This window comes from Arachis hypogaea, chromosome 1 (genome assembly GCF_003086295.3).
Source record: "Arachis hypogaea cultivar Tifrunner chromosome 1, arahy.Tifrunner.gnm2.J5K5, whole genome shotgun sequence".
Classification (NCBI taxonomy): Eukaryota; Viridiplantae; Streptophyta; class Magnoliopsida; order Fabales; family Fabaceae; genus Arachis; species Arachis hypogaea.
Genome location: NC_092036.1, coordinates 111,761,986 through 111,780,465, shown reverse-complemented (window position 1 = coordinate 111,780,465; position 18,480 = coordinate 111,761,986). Strand labels below are relative to the sequence as shown.

Below are 18,480 nucleotides of genomic sequence, written 5' to 3'. Positions count from 1 at the left end.
CTTTGTTTTCAAACATGAACGCTTAGAAAACATCAAATTTGAGTTTGAACCCTATGTTTTAGTTACGAGAGAAACAATACTCTACTTAAACATTTGGACCTATCTCCTAATTTCAAAATCCTAGTCCTAATTAACAAATCCTAATCCTAAATAATCCTAATCCTAAACCTAAATAATCCTAATCCGTAACCTACATTTCTCTATTAAATGAAATAAAATGAATAAAATATAGCAGGCTTACCTCTTCGTTGATGTTGCCGGTTACGTGAGCAACATCATTTAGATAAAGACTGCGTTTGTCTACCATGATCCCGGCCCAAGAAAATTTTCAAACACTCAACTTTTCCTATTCTTCCTCTTTCTAGAAACTCCACTTTCTCTCACTAAAGTTGAAAGTGTTTTGAATTGAATAATCTGCTGCACCCCTTTCACGTATTTATAGTAGAGCATAAATCGCTGGACCCCTTCCACGGTTTATGCTCATTACACATTCAAATAGAAACCGTAGAACTCCTACCACAGTTTTCATGCATTGGCGTTTCAACGTAAATCGTGGAATCCCAACCACGATTTACGTTCATTCAAAATCTATGGTACCCTTTCTACGGATTATATAGAATTAGAAAAAATTGCATTTTCGTCCTAAAACATCAAAATTTGTATTTTTTGGTAATATTGAAACTTAAATATTTTATTTTGGTGAATTGCCTTTTTTTAAGATAGATGATGAAAACTTTGATGATATCTTGCTAAATAAGTATATATATATATATATATATATAACAATAAAAAAAGAAAAATGTTATAAGTGAAGCGGTTTAATATTCAAAATATTCTTGAAATTTGATTTTTATTCAATTTAAGTTTTTAATTTTTTAATTGATTTAATTTATATTTTGAAATTTTAAAATGTGATTTAAGTTAATCCTTTCGTCTATTTTTATCACTAAAAAAATAACGTGGCACGCATCGAATTTCTTTTAAAGTGTCGTTTTTAATTGGATTATTTTCTTCTCTTCTTATTTGATTAATTTATTACTCTCTCAATTTGTGAATTTAATTTATGTGCCGATATGCAAGGACGAAGCTTAGTATACATGAAAGGGGGCAATGGCCCCTCCCAAATAAATAAATTTTACTTATAAAGTCTTCTAATTTTATAATTTGGCCCCTTCCTAATTTTATTTTTTGTTCTCTATTTAGTTATATTTTATATGTTAGTCCCCTCCTAAAAGAAGTTCGAGCTTCGCCCCTGCAGATATGATAACACTCTCCACAAGATTGAGACCTATAATAATGGTGGATAAAGGTGGAATCATACCTCACTTTCAGCATAATCTCTCTCACCTCCTCCAACTTATTTACAAAAAATTTTCAATTTTCGAGCATATTAAAGTAATAGTTATACAAAACATAATTTATTTGATTCGTCTACTTAAACTTGTTGAATATGTTAAATCAAGCTTCAACAATAAAATTTCATTACTCTTTTATTGATCTTTAATATGAAAGTCCAAAAGTCTTTACTTGAATATTCTTTTTTTTGTTATATTCTAATCAAATTCATAAATCAATCAACAATAAAATTAACAAAAATAACATCAATAAATCAATTATTAAAAATTAATATAGAATATTAGAATAAGTGAAAACAAAAGTTTATCTGTTCATTGTTGTTGCAATGAAAGAATCGAGCAATGCAGGTAGACGAACAATGCAGTGCAAGCAGCAATAACCACGGGCGACGAACAGCACAACAACCACGCACAATTCGAGCACTCATTGGCGGAGGGAGGCGCGGTGAGACCCGAACAACTTAGGCAATTTTCGCAAGCAAACGAGGCATTTGGTTGTATGCAGTGATGGCATACGACAACAACACGCTGCAGGAACTAAGAAGGATAGCTCGAGGCCTCAAGCACTCACCGACAGAGGTGCAGCGAGGCTGAGATGCTAGTAGTCGAGCACAGATGGAGAAGAGTGGCGACACCCGAACTCACGATGCCGAGGATTTAGCGAGAAACACGACGACAGTGGCGAGTGTGCATTGGCAGTGAATGGAGGTGGGCCAAGTCGCTGAGGTGAGCTTTGATGGCGTGGTGGTGTCTAGGAGTGAGCAATGAGCTCTCAGCTGTTTGTGAGAGACTGAGAATGAGAGAAATTAGAGTATGGGGTGTGTGCTTTAGAATTAATGATGAGAGACTAAATCAGGTGCCAACTAAACCTGCTACATCATTTATTCAGTGACGAAAATGAACCAAAAAGCCAACTTGAGTCGTTGGTACACGAAATTGTGATACACAACTTCGTGCAGCTGACCAACAAGTGCACTGGGTCGTCCACGTAATACCTTACGTGAGTAAGGGTCGATCCCACGGAGATTGTCGGCTTGAAGCAAGCTATGGGCACCTTGTAAATCTCAGTCAGGCAGATTAAATTGGTTATGAGGTTTTGATAATTAAAATGTAATTAAAACATAAAATAAGATAGAAATACTTATGTAATTCATTGGTGGAAATTTCAGATAAGCGTATGGAGATGCTTTGTCGCTTCTGAACCTCTGCTTTTCTACTTCTTTCTTCCAACCATGTGTTACCTCCTTCCATGGCAAGTTGTATGATCCTCTAGGATGAAAAAAAAATCCATCTGCGCTGTCACTGCAGGGCTAATCATCTGTCGGTTCCCGCTAGCGTCGGAATAGGACCATTGTCCTTTTGCGCACTGTCACTTGTGCCCAACATTCGCAGGTTTGAAACTCGTCACAGTCATCCCTTCCCAGATCATACTCGGAATACCACAGACAAGGTTTATACTTTCCGGATCCTGGATCCTACTCGGAATACTACAGACAAGGTTTAGACTTTTCGGATCCCAAGAATGCTGCCACTGGTTCTATCCTATACTACGAAGATACTAATCTCACAGACTCGGTCCCCTGTATTAGATATCCAAGAGAGTATACTCTAGCTGGCGTCCAATGACTACGTTGAACCTCATGTAGACCGCTTTTGTGTTTGTCAGGCACGCGGATCTTGGCTAAGCGAGTAACAAAGATTGGGTGATTGTCACGGGTCACCCCTTCATTCTGACTTAACTGAATTAAGAACAAGAGTATATCTTGGAGAAGAAGTAGGCGTGAATTGAAGGAAAAATAATAGTACTTGCATTAATTCATGAGGAACAGCAGAGCTCCACACCTTAATCTATGGGGTGTAGAAACTCCACCGTTGAAAATACATAAGAACAAGGTCTAGACATGGCCGAATGGCCATGCCTCCCAAATAGCATGAAACAATCGAAAAAGGGTTCAAAGACATGATCCCAAGATCAAAGATGATCAACAGATCACAGATGATTAAAAAGATGAAAATACAATAGTAAAAGGTCCTATTTATAGAGAACTAGTAATCTAGGGTTTACAGAAATAAGTAAATGATACAGAAATCCACTTCCGGGGCCCACTTGGTGTGTGCTTGGGCTGATCATTGAAGCTTTCACGTGCATAGGCTTCTCTTGGAGTTAAACGCCAGCTTTGATGCCAGTTTGGGCGTTTTACGCTAGAATTTTTATGCTAACTTGGAACGCCAGTTTGGGCTATCAAATCTCGGGCAAAGTATGAACGTAACTATTATACATTATTGGAAAGCCCAAGATGTCTACTTTCTAACGCAATTAAGAGTGCGCCAATTGGGCTTTTTTAGCTCCAGAAAATCCACTTCGAGTGTAGAGAGGTCAGAATCCAACAACATCTTCAGTCCTTTTTCAGCCTCTAAATCAGATTTTCGCTCAGGTCCCTCAATTTCAGCCAGAAAATACATGAAATCACAGAAAAATACACAAACTCGTAGTAAAGTCCAGAAATGTGATTTTTGCATAAAAACTAATAATTATATACTAAAAACTAACTAAATCATACTAAAAACTACCTAAAAACAATCCCAAAAAGCGTATAAATTATCCGCTTATTAGTCATGTCTTAAAATTTTAATATATACAAATTGAATCGATTGAAAATTAAAAGACCAAATTGAATCGATAATCAAATTTCAATAGTCGTTTTGAATATTAACTCTAAACGAAGCACTCCTTGTAGTATAAGTTGTGAAATGTATATATAAAAGTCTCTAACTATCTAATTAATATTAGGGTAAAGTATACTTTTTGTTTTTGAAGTTTGACAAAAAGTTTCAAAAATACTCCTAAGTTTTATTTTGTTTCAATTTTGTTCCAAAAATTTTCGATTTGCATCAAATATACCCTCGACGGCTAATTTTTCAAAAAATTTAACACCAATTCAACAATAATTTCATAAGAACAACCATCAACACAAGCAAATCAAGTATCATTCTCATGCATTATTGTTAGATTGATCTTAAATTTTTTAAAAATTTAGCCGCCAGAAATATATTTGATGCAAATCGAAAACTTATGGGACAAAATTAAAACAAAATAAAACTTAAGAGTAATTTTAAAACTTTTACCAAATTTTAGAGATAAAAAATATATTTTACCCTTAATATTAATATCTTTAATAACATAAAGAGTTCGGATATCATCAATTTTGGATGCCAAAAAGCTACATCCACATATTTTTTATATGATCATGGATAGAGGTTACTCACTAGTGTCCCAAAAAAGGATACTCTAAGCAGAAGGGAATACAATATATTGAATACGAAAATGCTGTTCAAGTGACCCCAGATAGATAGAGAACAATCCATAACTGAAAGCCCTTCTCTTTAAGAAAATTGAAAATGAGACAAAATTCACATGACCTTCAATGGCCTCTTGACAAATACAATTCATAGTCGCCATCACTATTTACGTACCCAAATTCAAACAAACACTATTAATTAATTAATTTTCAAGGTTGTGTATTATTTTACATTTTAGAATAAGGATGGTCCCCTCTTCCATTATTATTAATTTTCCTATTGGTCAAAAAGACTTAAATGTGAGGCTAATTAACAGCTTCTGATCTGAAGCAGACAAATCTATCATATCTCCAGCTTATCATAAAGCCACACATCAATGGACTAACCACTGTATAAGGGCATATATGTGTGTTGTGTGGCCATTTTTGAATAAAATGTCTTATTTAATTCATATATGTTATTTTTATTATTAAAAAAATAAATATACATATTAAAATATAATTATTCATATATTTTTTTATAAATTTAAATTAAAAAATATTTTATAATATGATATCAAAATTTCTACAATTAAAAGGTCAAATTTAGATTTTCATTCTTTGTGAATTTTAAGGTTGTATTTAAAAAGGAAATTGAGATTAAAAGATAGAAATTAAAAGACTAGAACTAAATTAGGTTTCTATATTATGTTTGGTGTAAAGTATATAACACTGAATTATATCTTAGTATCTTGTTTAATTCAAGATAAATACGGAAATAAAATAATAATAATAATATTTACTAAAATACTCTTAGTTATTAAAAAAATATTATTAAAATTTCAGTCTCTATCTCTAAAAATTTTAGTTTTTTGTGTTTTTATTTTCTAAAAATACTAAATGAACTAAAATTTTGTATCTTAAGATTGACATTTTAATTAATTTTAGTCTTTGGTTATCAAATATAATAGTAAGTCCTAATCAATCTCAATTATACAACCTAAAAATTTTTTTTAGCATAGTATAAGACAAATTAAAATAAAAAAATTTTATGCAAAAAAAAAAGGATTTACATTAAAAAATATATTAAAAATAAAATCATTTATATATGTATCTTTCTATCAATTTAATAAGCTTTTGAAGAGAGCTAGCCATTTCATTAAAACACAAGATTTCTTTATTTCTAACTTTACCCTCACAAACAAAATCATCATACAATTATGACCTTTTCTAATTTGTTGTCCACTTAGCTTGCAACCATTGAATTTGTGTATCTCACTTTGTGATGCTCTAATATTGAATTATATTCCTTTGAAAATATTTTTGCTGCATGGTTTTGTTTCACGCAATTATGTAATGCCACCTTTTAACTCCCAACAACACATGCGCATATGCATATATAGAATAATAGCATATCATCCGTGAACACCTCATCATGTCTCAAATTTTCTAGCTAATTGAGTTTTATTTGCTATCATTTCGTTTAATTTTTGTTCTCCAATAGTAATAAAAAAGGTATAGGTAAATAATAAAAATATTAAATAATATGAATAATAAATATGTCGAATGTTTAATTTAATAGATATGCAGATAATTATGTTGATTATTTTTAGTTATATAATTTTTTTATTTAGTTTACTCATACACAATTAATAACGAGTGAATATTCAATTTACTAGATGTACACATATTTATTCTAATACTAAAATTTAAAAGATAATTTAAAGATAAAATATTTTTTTATTTTATTAAATCAATTTTAGAACTAATTATTTATATTATTTACAAAAGTTATTATTTACTTAACAAAATTTTAGTAGTAATCATAATCATATCTTATCGATAAGCAACCGAAATTAACAGGTAACATATATAAGAAATTTACATAGTTAAATAGACATATATGGAATATATATATTTTAATTTTTTATAATATTTTTTAATATGATAGGTTAATAATTAATTTTGTGTAAATTTAAATTTTATTTAAAAATTTATTATTGATCAATAAATTATTACAGACATAAAATTAAATAAAATTTAAATATTTAATAAATATATAAGTGAGTAAATTAACTATTTAACCAATTCATATACAGAATATAATTACTATTTTACTAATGACATAATATAAAAGAAGAACACTCACATACAAATATAGAGCAAACGCCAAACAAAAAATCTCATCATAGTTTTTTATAGAAAAGTGTTAGAAGTCATCGGAATTTATTATTTTAATTATTATTTAATTATTAATTTAATTTTTTTAGTAAAATTTTTTAAATTTTTTTAATTATTCAATAACATATTTTATTCTATATTTTTAAATATTAATAATTAATTAATAAAAAATAATAAATTCTAATAACTCTTTAATATTTTTTTTTTCCATGCATGTCTCTCTAGCTATGTCTATACTTTTTCTCTCTAGATCAGACCAATATGAAAACCAAGATTAGAGTAGAGGTTGAGACACAGTAGAAAAGTGTCAAGGTCACCAACAAACACACAACGTAAGGGTGAAAAGATCAGAAAGGTCGCTTTCATGAAGTCTAGAATCTAGATCTTTCCATGGATCTTTCTGTAATAAATTCCATTTGCCACAGCTATAAATGCAAGATCTGTTCACCACACTTCCAAGATATAACAGAAATAAATTAAAGCACATTCTTGAAGAATATATATCAAGAACTAGTACTAGAAGTAGCAGTATTATAATTGTGCATGCCACCACTTTATATCTTTTTTCCTTATTATTAGCTTCATAAACATTAATTAAGATAAACTCACCGGATATATTAGCCATGGTAACACACTTCAAAACCTTCGCTGATCGATCCTTTACTCTTATATCTTAGTTCTTATTATAATAATTAACACCTTATATATATATTGTAAACTGTTTAGGATGAAGCACAGGTGCAGGTATGGGAAGGGTACATAGATTGGAGGAACAGACCTGCCATAAGAGGAGTTCATGGTGGAATGCTTGCAGCTTCCTTCGTTTTAGGTTAGTTACTTTTGCTGACGTCATAATATATATCGTCTTTCTAACAAAATTATTAGATACTTTATACATGAGAAATTAATTAAATTACAGCGGTGGAGGTATTGGAGAACCTAGCATATATTGCAAATGCAAGCAATCTTGTTATGTACGTGTCCAAATTCATGCACTTTTCGCCATCCAGCTCTGCCAACATTGTCACAAACTTCATGGGAACAGCTTTTCTTCTTGCTATTCTTGGTGGATTCCTTGCAGATGCTTTCTTCACCACTTATTCCATATATCTCATAAGTGCTGCTATAGAATTTGTGGTAATATAATAGTTAACCTTCTTCTCTTATTCCCTCAACTATTAGTAGTGTTTAATTATGTTGGCCAGTAATATTGTTGATTTTGTAGGAAAATGCTTCAAGATTATTTCCGTTATTACTAGGTGCTTGAATATCATATGCATACATAATCATTGGCAAAGTAAAAGCAGGGTTAAATAAGTTTCTGTCATACCATAATAACTCATCTAAGACTATTTGTTATTGGTCAATTAGCTTAAGCCATAAAACATATATAGTTATAATACGAATAGAATTTTATTTCTATATATAATAATGTTTTTAGAAACTAAATGATGAATCTAATATATATAATTAGTGATACTTATTTTATTAAAAAAAATACTAGGTAACCAATTTTTTATTTATTTTATATTTAAGACATTATTAGCTATTTCTTTTTAGTAAAAATATTAGCTCTTAATATTTTTCAAATACTATTAATTATATATAGAATGAAAAATTACTCTATTAATTTCTATAATTTGATCTTTATATTTTTTTTTCTTTTAATGAGATCTTTACATTATTTTTAATTTTGTAATTATATCATTTTTGAGTCGAAAATATTAAATTTAGTGGAATATTACTTTCAAAAAATATGTATTTAAAGATATAATTAGCTAGGTTTTTAATTGTGAATACTTTTAATTTATAAAAAAATATTATACTAATTTTAATATCTTTTATACTAATAATAATAATCTAATTATAAAATTAAAAATAATATAAAAAATCAATTAAAAAATATATAAAAATTATATTATAAATTTAATAAAATTATAAAGACCAATAAAATAATTAAACTAATAAAATAAATACATACACATGCTTGGTGTTTAATTACCACACAATAGATCATGCTTTTAGATAGATTAGTATTAGTATTTATTTTGAAGTTCATTATACTAAGAATGAAAAAGAAAATAAATAAAGAAGGTAAATAATAATAGTAGTATAATAAGTATCAAATAGTGACTTAAAATATTCTAATATTTATATAGAGCAGATAAAATATTCTAAAAATAAGATCAATAAGTTTCCAAATAAACGAAATTAACCAATTAAAAAGGAATATATGAAGAATCAGCTATGAAATATCTAGAAGGTCAATTCTAGATTAATGATTCAACCAATTAAATATATTAAAGCACGTGATAACCATATGTAGTCCCCATTTTGATAGGTTCCACATAGTAAGGTGCCTAGCCCCACCTTGATGTATGTTGCCCTGCTTCAAAAGTACTCAACCTAGCTAACTCGCTATTAAGATAAGTTAGTTGCTCGCATACACAGTGAGAATGTGAAAAGATATAGAAAAAGAGAAAGATAGAGAAATAAATGATATATATGGGGTTTTTTTCTTTTTTTAATACTTACCTCTAATATTGTATTATTTGGGAGTTCAAATTTCCTTCGGTTTATCTAGTAATTCATTAATTAGTGATAAATTCTTAAATAAAATTTAAATTTACGATAAATTAGTTCTTGATGTGTAAGATACTGTGGGTCTGGCACATAATATATATACAAATGTGAAGTAAAATTGGAGAACAAAATTGATTAAAGACAAAAGAATCATGATAAATATACATACACTGATACACATACCACAATATGCACACATATGAAAGTTCCAAGCCCCACACTTAGTTACATTATGCTCAAGCTTGACATAACCCAGCTAGTGTCCCCATTTTTATGTGCAAAATTGATAAATATTTTGATATTAATTTTGAAAAATATTAGAGAATCAATAATTTAGTGAAAAACATAGAGAATCCATTAGTATTGCTTCAAGCAAAAATTAAAAAATATTAGTCATCTAATATTCTCGTTATCTTTGCTCTTCTATATTTATGTATTAAACTTTTATTTTTCAATTACAAGATAGAGAATGAGATTTAATTAATTTTGGTTTCACACTATATTCAATGATAAAAAAATAGTCAACTCGATATAAGATAATGTAGAACAAAATTCCAATTGAATCAATTTTTAAATTATGTTAGCCTCTTTATTATAATTAGCAAAACCCTAAACTTAACCCAGAACCATGGATTAATCAAATCAAGATCGATCACATACATAATTTTCATGTGAGTTCATCAATGTTGATTTAAACATGAATAGTTATACATGATTAATGAATGCATGCATGGAAACAGGGTCTACTAATTCTAACAATACAAGCTCATATACCAGCACTGAAACCACCAAGCTGCATCATGGGAACCACCAACAGTGGTGCATGCGAGAAAGTTGGCGGTGGTGGAGATGCAGCTATGCTATTTGCAGGGCTGTATCTGGTGGCGCTCGGCGTCGGCGGCATCAAAGGATCGCTTCCTCCGCACGGTGCAGAGCAGTTTGACGAGAGCACAGCAGAGGGAAGGAAGCAGAGGTCTTCATTCTTTAATTACTATGTGTTTAGCCTCTCATGTGGTGCTTTGATTGCAGTCACTGTTGTGGTTTGGATTGAAGACAACAAGGGTTGGCAATGGGGTTTGGGTGTCTCAACTGCATCAATATTGATCTCTATTCCACTTTTTCTTCTTGGTTCTCACAAGTACAGGAACAAGCTTCCTGTTGGAAGCCCCATCACAACCATGCTCAAGGTTTATATACTCTAACCGTTTATATATATTTTCAATAATATTAATTTACTTCTTACAATTATATCACTATAATAGTCTTTCAAAAAATTTAAGTGTATCGTTACTGAGATGACATTGACCGAATATTACATTTCATGTCATATCATTAAACTGCAACCATTGCACAATAAATTAATCACTAAATATAAAATACATATTAAAAATAAATTAATAATATATATTTATGTATAAATATATATGACTAATTTAATGATTAATATTTTATATACACGCGATCTTTTTAATATTTGACATTTGAATTAGTTAATTTCATATATATAAGATAAAATATAATAATAAAAAATATTATGTGAATAATATTTGTTTCACATATTTCTAATATATTTGTTTTACACACTTTTAATAATATAAAGTTTTTTAGTACATATTTTGTGCGAATTGTTAATTTCACGACTAATTTTTAGTTGGTAGGATGGTTGATAATAATTAAAAAATAATTGATCCGGAAAAAACTAAAACAACCTACTATATATATATATATATATATATATATATATATATATATATATATATATATATATATATAGATATAAAGTTCAGTGAATAAACTAAAATGAAACACAATCAGGTAATTGCAGCAGCAATTTGCGACAAGTGGTGCAAAGCAGGGAAGAACTCAAGCAATGCTATAATGAACATGAGCCCATCTGAAATACTTGAAACAGAGGAAACCAACAACAATGTCAAAGAAGATCATCAATATCATCATCAAAGCCCGTTATCAGAGAGCCTCAAATTCCTGAACAGAGCAGTGACATCACAACCATGCCACCCAATGCTCCAATGCACAGTGAAGGAAGTTGAAGAAGTCAAAGTAGTCCTAAGAATCCTCCCCATTTTCATGTCAACCATAATGCTAAACTGTTGCCTAGCTCAACTTTCCACCTTCTCAATCCAACAATCATCCACCATGGACACAAATCTTGGTTCCTTCAAGGTCCCACCAGCTTCTCTCCCTGTATTCCCAGTTCTCTTCATCATGGTTCTTGCCCCCATGTACGACCACGCCATCCTCCCATTCGCAAGAAAAATAACCAGAACCGAAACCGGAATCACGCATTTACAAAGAATTGGAACAGGGTTGGTTCTTTCCATTGTGGCCATGGCAGTTGCCGCGTTAGTCGAAACAAAGAGAAAGAAAACGGCGTTGATTCATGCTCTAACGGATTCAACGGAGCCTCTTCCCATAACGTTCTTGTGGGTGGCGTTACAGTACTTGTTTCTTGGCTCTGCTGATCTTTTCACTCTTGCTGGGATGATGGAGTTCTTCTTCACTGAAGCGCCATGGAGCATGAGGTCTCTTGCAACCGCGCTTTCTTGGGCTTCTCTTGCCATGGGTTATTACTCCAGCACTGTTCTTGTTTCGCTCATTAACAAGGTCACAAGTGTGGTTGGACACACGCCATGGTTGTTGGGTTCCAACTTGAATCACTATCATCTTGAGAGGTTTTACTGGTTTCTCTGTGTTCTTAGTGGAATCAACTTTCTTCACTATCTATTCTGGGCTTCTTCCTACAAATACACAACACAAATATGATAATCATACCACCACCTAGATCAGTGCTTTGATTTCTTGCAGCTTCTTCAACTTTATCATATCAACTTTAAACACGGTTATTTACAATAATAATGAGTTTCATGATTAGCTTTATTTACGAAGCATTTGCTATTCATGGATTCATCAATTTTTATGTGAACGTGTCTAGAAAGTAATATGATAAATTTAACTCGTTTAAAGAAATTTTTCGAGACTAGTTATTTATGTATTAGGTGTGAATCCTTACTAGCTTCCATGGAATGTTGAATAATAAGGGCAAGAGATTTGAGAGTTGAGGTGTTTGCATGGAACAATATAATTGATAGTTTGGTATTATACCTTGCTTGTAACTAATATTATTATACCTTATCTTAGCTTGTGGCCATTTGAGAAATATTATCCAATCCAACTACAAATTCACTAGCTACTGTTGGAATTTGGAAATAGAATTCTAAATTTCTAACACTAAAAGTTCAAATTTTATAAATTAATTTTAACTTTTTTTAAAAGAAAAATTAACTTACAATATTTTTAGCTTTCATTAACTTATAATGCTAATATCAGTGTGTGGTTTGATTATTCTGATTCAGAGAGGATTCACAATGATTTTATTGAAGTTGACCAGTTCACTTGTTTCAATGATCAAAATATTAAACCGAGCTCTCACCAAAAAAAAAAAAAAAAAAATTAAACCGAGCCACTAGTTTTTCGGTTAAACAATCTGGTCCAATCCGAATTTAATAATTATGGTTCCGCCAAAGACAATAAATGTAATCCTCAACCATATTTGGCAAAGTAAACTAGTTTATCCAATACAAAACTATATATATTTTTTTTCTTTTAGAGTGAGAGATAAAGATCACGGATTTTTTTTTTGTTAAAAAAAACCCTAGTAAATAACTCATAGCTACCTTGCATTGTAGCTCAATTTCACTATGCGTTACACTGTTTGTTTGCAGTGAAAAGATGCTTTATCTGATTTCGGGCGAATCTTAACAATTTAATTATGCTTTGCCACCTTTGTCATTTAGCTTCAATTGCCTCTAATAATCAGAACATAGGTTCAATTATTCGGCAGATTATTTAAACAGTCACAACTGTCATATACCTCTATCCCTTTGAAGTTTTCATCTCCAAGTGCCTATACTTTTCTAGGTTGTGACAACATGATAGCTAACTTAGCTGGATTTGTTTGTCATTTTAGTTAGCTATAAAATTTTATTCATAGACAGTGTTACTAATTTGTTTTTTATATGTATTCCAATAGAATAATATATGGTTAGAAAACAAATTTTGCCATAGTTAATGAACATGAATATCAAGAATAGGATTAGGATGTAATGTAATTGTCGATTCGCTTGTAATTTAAGTTAACTGTACATGAAATTCTCTCTTTCCCGAATCCCAATTAAGTAGTTATCAAAGAGAGAGAGCCTTCTCAGTTCTTTCATCAAATCAGCTTTTCAAAGCCTATCTATAATTTTGAGGTATTGTTTTGATGAATCTTGAGTCATTAATTATGTTTGTCTGTTAAATTCTTATGTACAGTTTTGGATCAACATAATCTCACTAGTGCAGATAACTTAAGAGTTAAGATGCAATGATTATATGAGATTGCTAATGGTTTCATAACTTGTTAATATTTGGGAATCCTTGTCGGAAGGTGAATTTTGATTTGCCATTTTGTTTTCTTTCCTGCATAACAGTTCATTTTATTTATTGTTTTGTTCAAACTTTTTCTTTATTTCTTTCAACTAATTCCTATCTGATTTTGGTGATCTTTGGATTAAACTCAAAGTTTATTCATGTTGCCTTCTGTTTTGTTGAATGGTGCACTCAATTATTCCTTGATAAATGTGCCTCACTTCTAGTGCATGAATGCACCAATTGAAACAAAAGGGGTTTTTGTAGGGGTTTTATTTTGTTACCATGATGAACATTGATTTGGTTGGGATTTTGTAGGCAACATGACTCTAACACAGTTTGCTTGATTTTTGCGGCTTTTTTTCCTCTTTTTAATTGTTATGCTATTTTTTACATTTTTGGGTTCACCAAAAATTGAACTCTTAACTCTTTGGACATAGAATTTTAATACTATTTCATAAAACCATTTATTCCAAAAGCATAAGCTCATAAGATAAAGCAATATAAATAGTTATTTTTAAGCTGATAGGAGGAGGGAACATGATCCTAGAGAATGATAGGATTTTTGAATTGTTACAGTTAAGAGCAAATGGGGAATCTTTTCTGTTGTGTGGTAGTTGAACAATCAACGGTGGTTATAAAAGAAAGATTTGGAAAGTTTGAAGAAGTTCTCGAGCCAGGGTGCCATTGCATACCATGGGTCACCGGAGACCGGCTTGCCGGTCATCTCTCTCTCCGCCTGCAGCAGTTGGATGTTCGCTGTGAGACTAAGACAAAGGTTTTGCTCTTGTTTCATACTTTGGTTGTAACTAAATTATATTGCAAAATTAAAAAGGTCATACTTTTACCATTTTTACAATATTTTTTATTAACCACAATATTTTGTAGTTAACAAAAGTGTTTTTGTTAAATTTTCTTAACAAAAAGAAATCAATTTGAGAGATTTTCAGTCTACTTTTTTTGAATAATTAATTCTATGCATAATAACATGTTGTTCTGTATAATTTTCTATTGAATTACACTTGATTGGTTTTGGCCTTTTTTTTTGTTTTGGGCTTACAGGACAATGTATTTGTCAACGTTGTTGCTTCTATTCAATATCGAGCCCTGGCAGACAAAGCCAGTGATGCTTTTTACAAACTTAGCAATACCAAGAGCCAAATTCAAGCCTATGTTTTCGATGGTATAAATCATAACACTACTATACACTAAGAAGCACATTGTGGTTAAGAAGATAAACTATCATCTATTGTGATATTGTGACATTGCTATTTTGATTGCAGTGATTAGGGCGAGTGTTCCAAAACTCAACTTAGATGATACTTTTGAGCAGAAAAATGATATTGCCAGAGCTGTGGAACAAGGACTTGAGAAGGTTTCATGATTTTATTTAATTAGTATTTTACTGATATTGTAAAGTATGAACTGATGCAAATATGAATCTGATGATTTCATGGCTATAACAGGCTATGTCAGCATATGGATATGAAATTGTTCAAACATTGATTGTTGACATAGAGCCAGATGAGCATGTGAAGAGAGCAATGAATGAAATCAATGCTGGTATACCTTTTTGTTTTTCAATTTATAAGATAATGAGTTTTCTTACAGCATGTTTTTTTGTCATATAAAGTTTCTCTCTATGCCTAATAGTATATGCTTGTTTATTCTGTCTTTGATCAGCTGCAAGATTGAGGGTGGCCGCGACTGAGAAAGCCGAGGCAGAGAAGATCTTGCAAATTAAGCGAGCCGAGGGCGAGGCAGAGTCTAAATACCTCTCCGGGCTGGGTATTGCTCGCCAACGCCAAGCCATTGTGGATGGTTTGAGAGACAGTGTTCTTGGATTCTCAGTTAATGTACCGGGGACAACTGCGAAAGATGTCATGGATATGGTCCTTGTCACGCAATATTTTGATACTATGAAAGAAATTGGTGCTGCCTCCAAGTCCTCTGCTGTGTTCATTCCACACGGACCTGGCGCGGTTCGTGATGTAGCTACGCAGATTCGCGATGGACTTCTTCAGGCTTCTCATCATCAGACACATGAGTAGTTTGCATGGGAATATGGTGATGCAATATATATATACCTATGATTTTCTTTTATGTGCAGTGTGCAATGTGATATAGTTTCATACTCAGTAACAAGGTTCTGATTGGTGTTCAACCAGAATGTAAATAAATATATATAAAATGATAATATAAGGAATGATGCACCATCTAGTATCCATAAAATTAGCCTAATTGTTGAATTTAGTAGTATGCTACTTCACAATCAATTTTTTTTTTTTTTTTTGCACAAATGAAAAATGCTTCTAGTGGCCAATGCCTCTATTTAAATTACAGCTTTATGTAGCAAGTTATGTTACAGTATTTTTTATTGCAACATGCATCTGAGTGTTCAATCTTTCATGAAGAAATATGAACCTGCCTCCCCCCTTTACAAGTAGTAGAATTATCAATTATCCAAAACCAAATAATAGAGAACAAACATGGAAGCTACTACAATTCTACCAATTTATCTAATTTTGACATATGAGAAAAGAAAGTGAACTCATCTTCCTTAAAAAGGAACAACCTCTCAATTGAATCCGAACTCATGTCCCTGGAAAATTATTAAGGTGTTAGAGCCAGAGAGACTCCAATTTTAGGAGCCTTATCATTTATGGATGTAAAATCCATTTCCCCAGCCATAGTTACAAAAAATCTCTGCAAGAAACCTTGTTGAATGAGCGCGCCAACCTTGCCAGTACTATCCAGCCGAGCCTTCACCAATGTGTCCGGTAAGAAAGCATGTTGAGCACCAATGGTAACACCAGTCTCGCTTTCCGAAAAGCTATGCCTCAGCTCTGCTGCAATAGCTGTCTTGGTCAGAGGATTCACTTCATGATAACATGAGGCTTTTACATTGTCAAATTTGTCATTTCTGCATAACACAAATCTTCAGTTTGGCACAATAATTTGACACAATCTTCATTAGGCTTGTGAAGAAAGAAATAGAAGAATACTGAGGAGTAACGCTAGATAACCAACTTTTTTCAGCTATTATCAGCCAACTTTTTTATAAATTATTTTACTTATCTTAAATTCTAGACCCTGAATCATAAACTTTTAACCTTGAATCCTGAATTATAAACCTAAACAGTAAAGTTGGCTAATATTAACTAACTAAAAGTTGGTATACTATGATTTCTCTTTAGTAAAATCGCAACTGCAACCACAATTTAAAAGCATAGTCTGAATTGTAGGATAGCTTACAAGGTTAAGGAAGCAATAAGGAAGGCAGTGTTGAAGTTTAAGCCTGCATTAAATTTGTTGATTGTTCTTGATGCTATGTCGAAAGCGACATTGGCTCCAAGGGAGACAGTGCTTGTTCCTACAAGGCCTGAGATATTTACAGCAGGGTCATATCCTCCATTTGAGTTTCCTACTAATCCAATACATCCAGTAACTCCACTGAAGTTGTTCAAATATTGTAGTTCCACCTAAGAATCCATATAGTAAGATGCAATAAAATCAAAGAAATAATGATGATACTGATTAGTACATGGACAAGTCAAAGGTAGTTTTTTCTTTTTACCTTTCCAGAATCAGGTATGGTACAGTTGAAAAGGCTCCTGAATCCAGGTACAATTTCTTCTACTGCATCAGATAAAATGATATGAATTGGTTTCCTCAGTGCAACTTAATTATATCCTAATAAATGAACAAATATTGATTAATTATTTACATTACCTTGACAAGAGAGGTCTACATTCCAGTCCATGAACTGGTAGTGAAAGTGAATTGGTGATTGATGAGCATAGTCCTTTTGAAGAACACCTACCACAAAAGTAAACAAAATATGAGTCACATTACTGCACCATATCAGGATTCATAAGATATTTCTTTTAGAAAAAAAAAAAAAAAAAAAAAAAAAATATATATATATATATATATATATATATATATATATATATATATATATATATATATATACGATTTGACAAAACCTCTGGCCTTCTTCCCAATATCAAAATATATCCCGGGACACTTGCTCATTTTGCTAAAATTCTTTTGTTTTTTTTTTTTTTTTCTTTTTTCTCTTTTTTTTTTCTTCGGTGTGAGTGAGTGAGAGAGTGTTTCTTCACCTCTATGATTTATTGACCCAAGTATTTATTAGGATCAAATATTGTGGCAAAGGGAAGTTTCCTCTTGTACAAAAAAAATAGACCCACCTGTGTTTAAATTCCTGTATAAAACGAAATTTCCATGAACCAATAGTGACTAATATTTCGTACAAAAAAAGACAATAACAAAATAGAGAGAGTAAGACTTAACCTTAGGTTATAGACAAACACTGATACTTCTGAACTCTGCCTCTTGTACATTTTCTATTGTCCTTAAATAGGGTTGTTATTTATGTTTCATACAACAAAAGAAATGGAAATTTTAACGGCTAACCATTATATTATTCAATGATTATTACTTTAAGGTTAAGCTGACTATATGGTTATTAATATTTTTAGATATAATATTATATTATTTGGAAACAATTTGTCGTTGTTTAACTACTACTATGCTAAAATATTACTAAAATAATTAATTAGTTCTAATGAGCTTTATGATTGTTATGAATGGGACAAATCCTTAGGCATTACTCTGATTTTCTCTACCGT

The 18,480-nt window shown here is 31.2% G+C and overlaps 3 protein-coding genes across 3 annotated transcripts; 2 read left to right on the top strand and 1 right to left on the bottom strand.

The window, feature by feature from the left end:
• Window positions 1–7,271: 7,271 nt before the first annotated feature.
• Window positions 7,272–12,555, top strand: LOC112710585 (protein NRT1/ PTR FAMILY 4.6). The gene is made up of 5 exons (XM_025762870.3): window positions 7,272–7,440; window positions 7,541–7,643; window positions 7,734–7,951; window positions 10,138–10,584; window positions 11,213–12,555. Exons 1-5 carry the CDS (start codon window positions 7,438–7,440, stop codon window positions 12,179–12,181), a joined length of 1,740 nt encoding a protein of 579 aa, XP_025618655.1. The 5' UTR covers window positions 7,272–7,437; the 3' UTR covers window positions 12,182–12,555.
• Window positions 12,556–13,293: 738 nt separating this feature from the next.
• On the top strand, window positions 13,294–16,078 carry LOC112710562 (hypersensitive-induced reaction 1 protein). The gene is made up of 6 exons (XM_025762836.3): window positions 13,294–13,668; window positions 14,405–14,603; window positions 14,888–15,008; window positions 15,109–15,200; window positions 15,292–15,388; window positions 15,509–16,078. Exons 2-6 carry the CDS (start codon window positions 14,415–14,417, stop codon window positions 15,874–15,876), a joined length of 867 nt encoding a protein of 288 aa, XP_025618621.1. The 5' UTR covers window positions 13,294–13,668; window positions 14,405–14,414; the 3' UTR covers window positions 15,877–16,078.
• Window positions 16,079–16,154: 76 nt separating this feature from the next.
• On the bottom strand, window positions 16,155–18,027 carry LOC112710574 (mitochondrial outer membrane protein porin of 36 kDa). The gene is made up of 5 exons (XM_025762853.3): window positions 17,815–18,027; window positions 17,558–17,644; window positions 17,403–17,464; window positions 17,081–17,307; window positions 16,155–16,748 (listed from the first exon to the last, which is right to left on the bottom strand). Exons 1-5 carry the CDS (start codon window positions 17,861–17,863, stop codon window positions 16,439–16,441), a joined length of 735 nt encoding a protein of 244 aa, XP_025618638.1. The 5' UTR covers window positions 17,864–18,027; the 3' UTR covers window positions 16,155–16,438.
• Window positions 18,028–18,480: the final 453 nt, after the last annotated feature.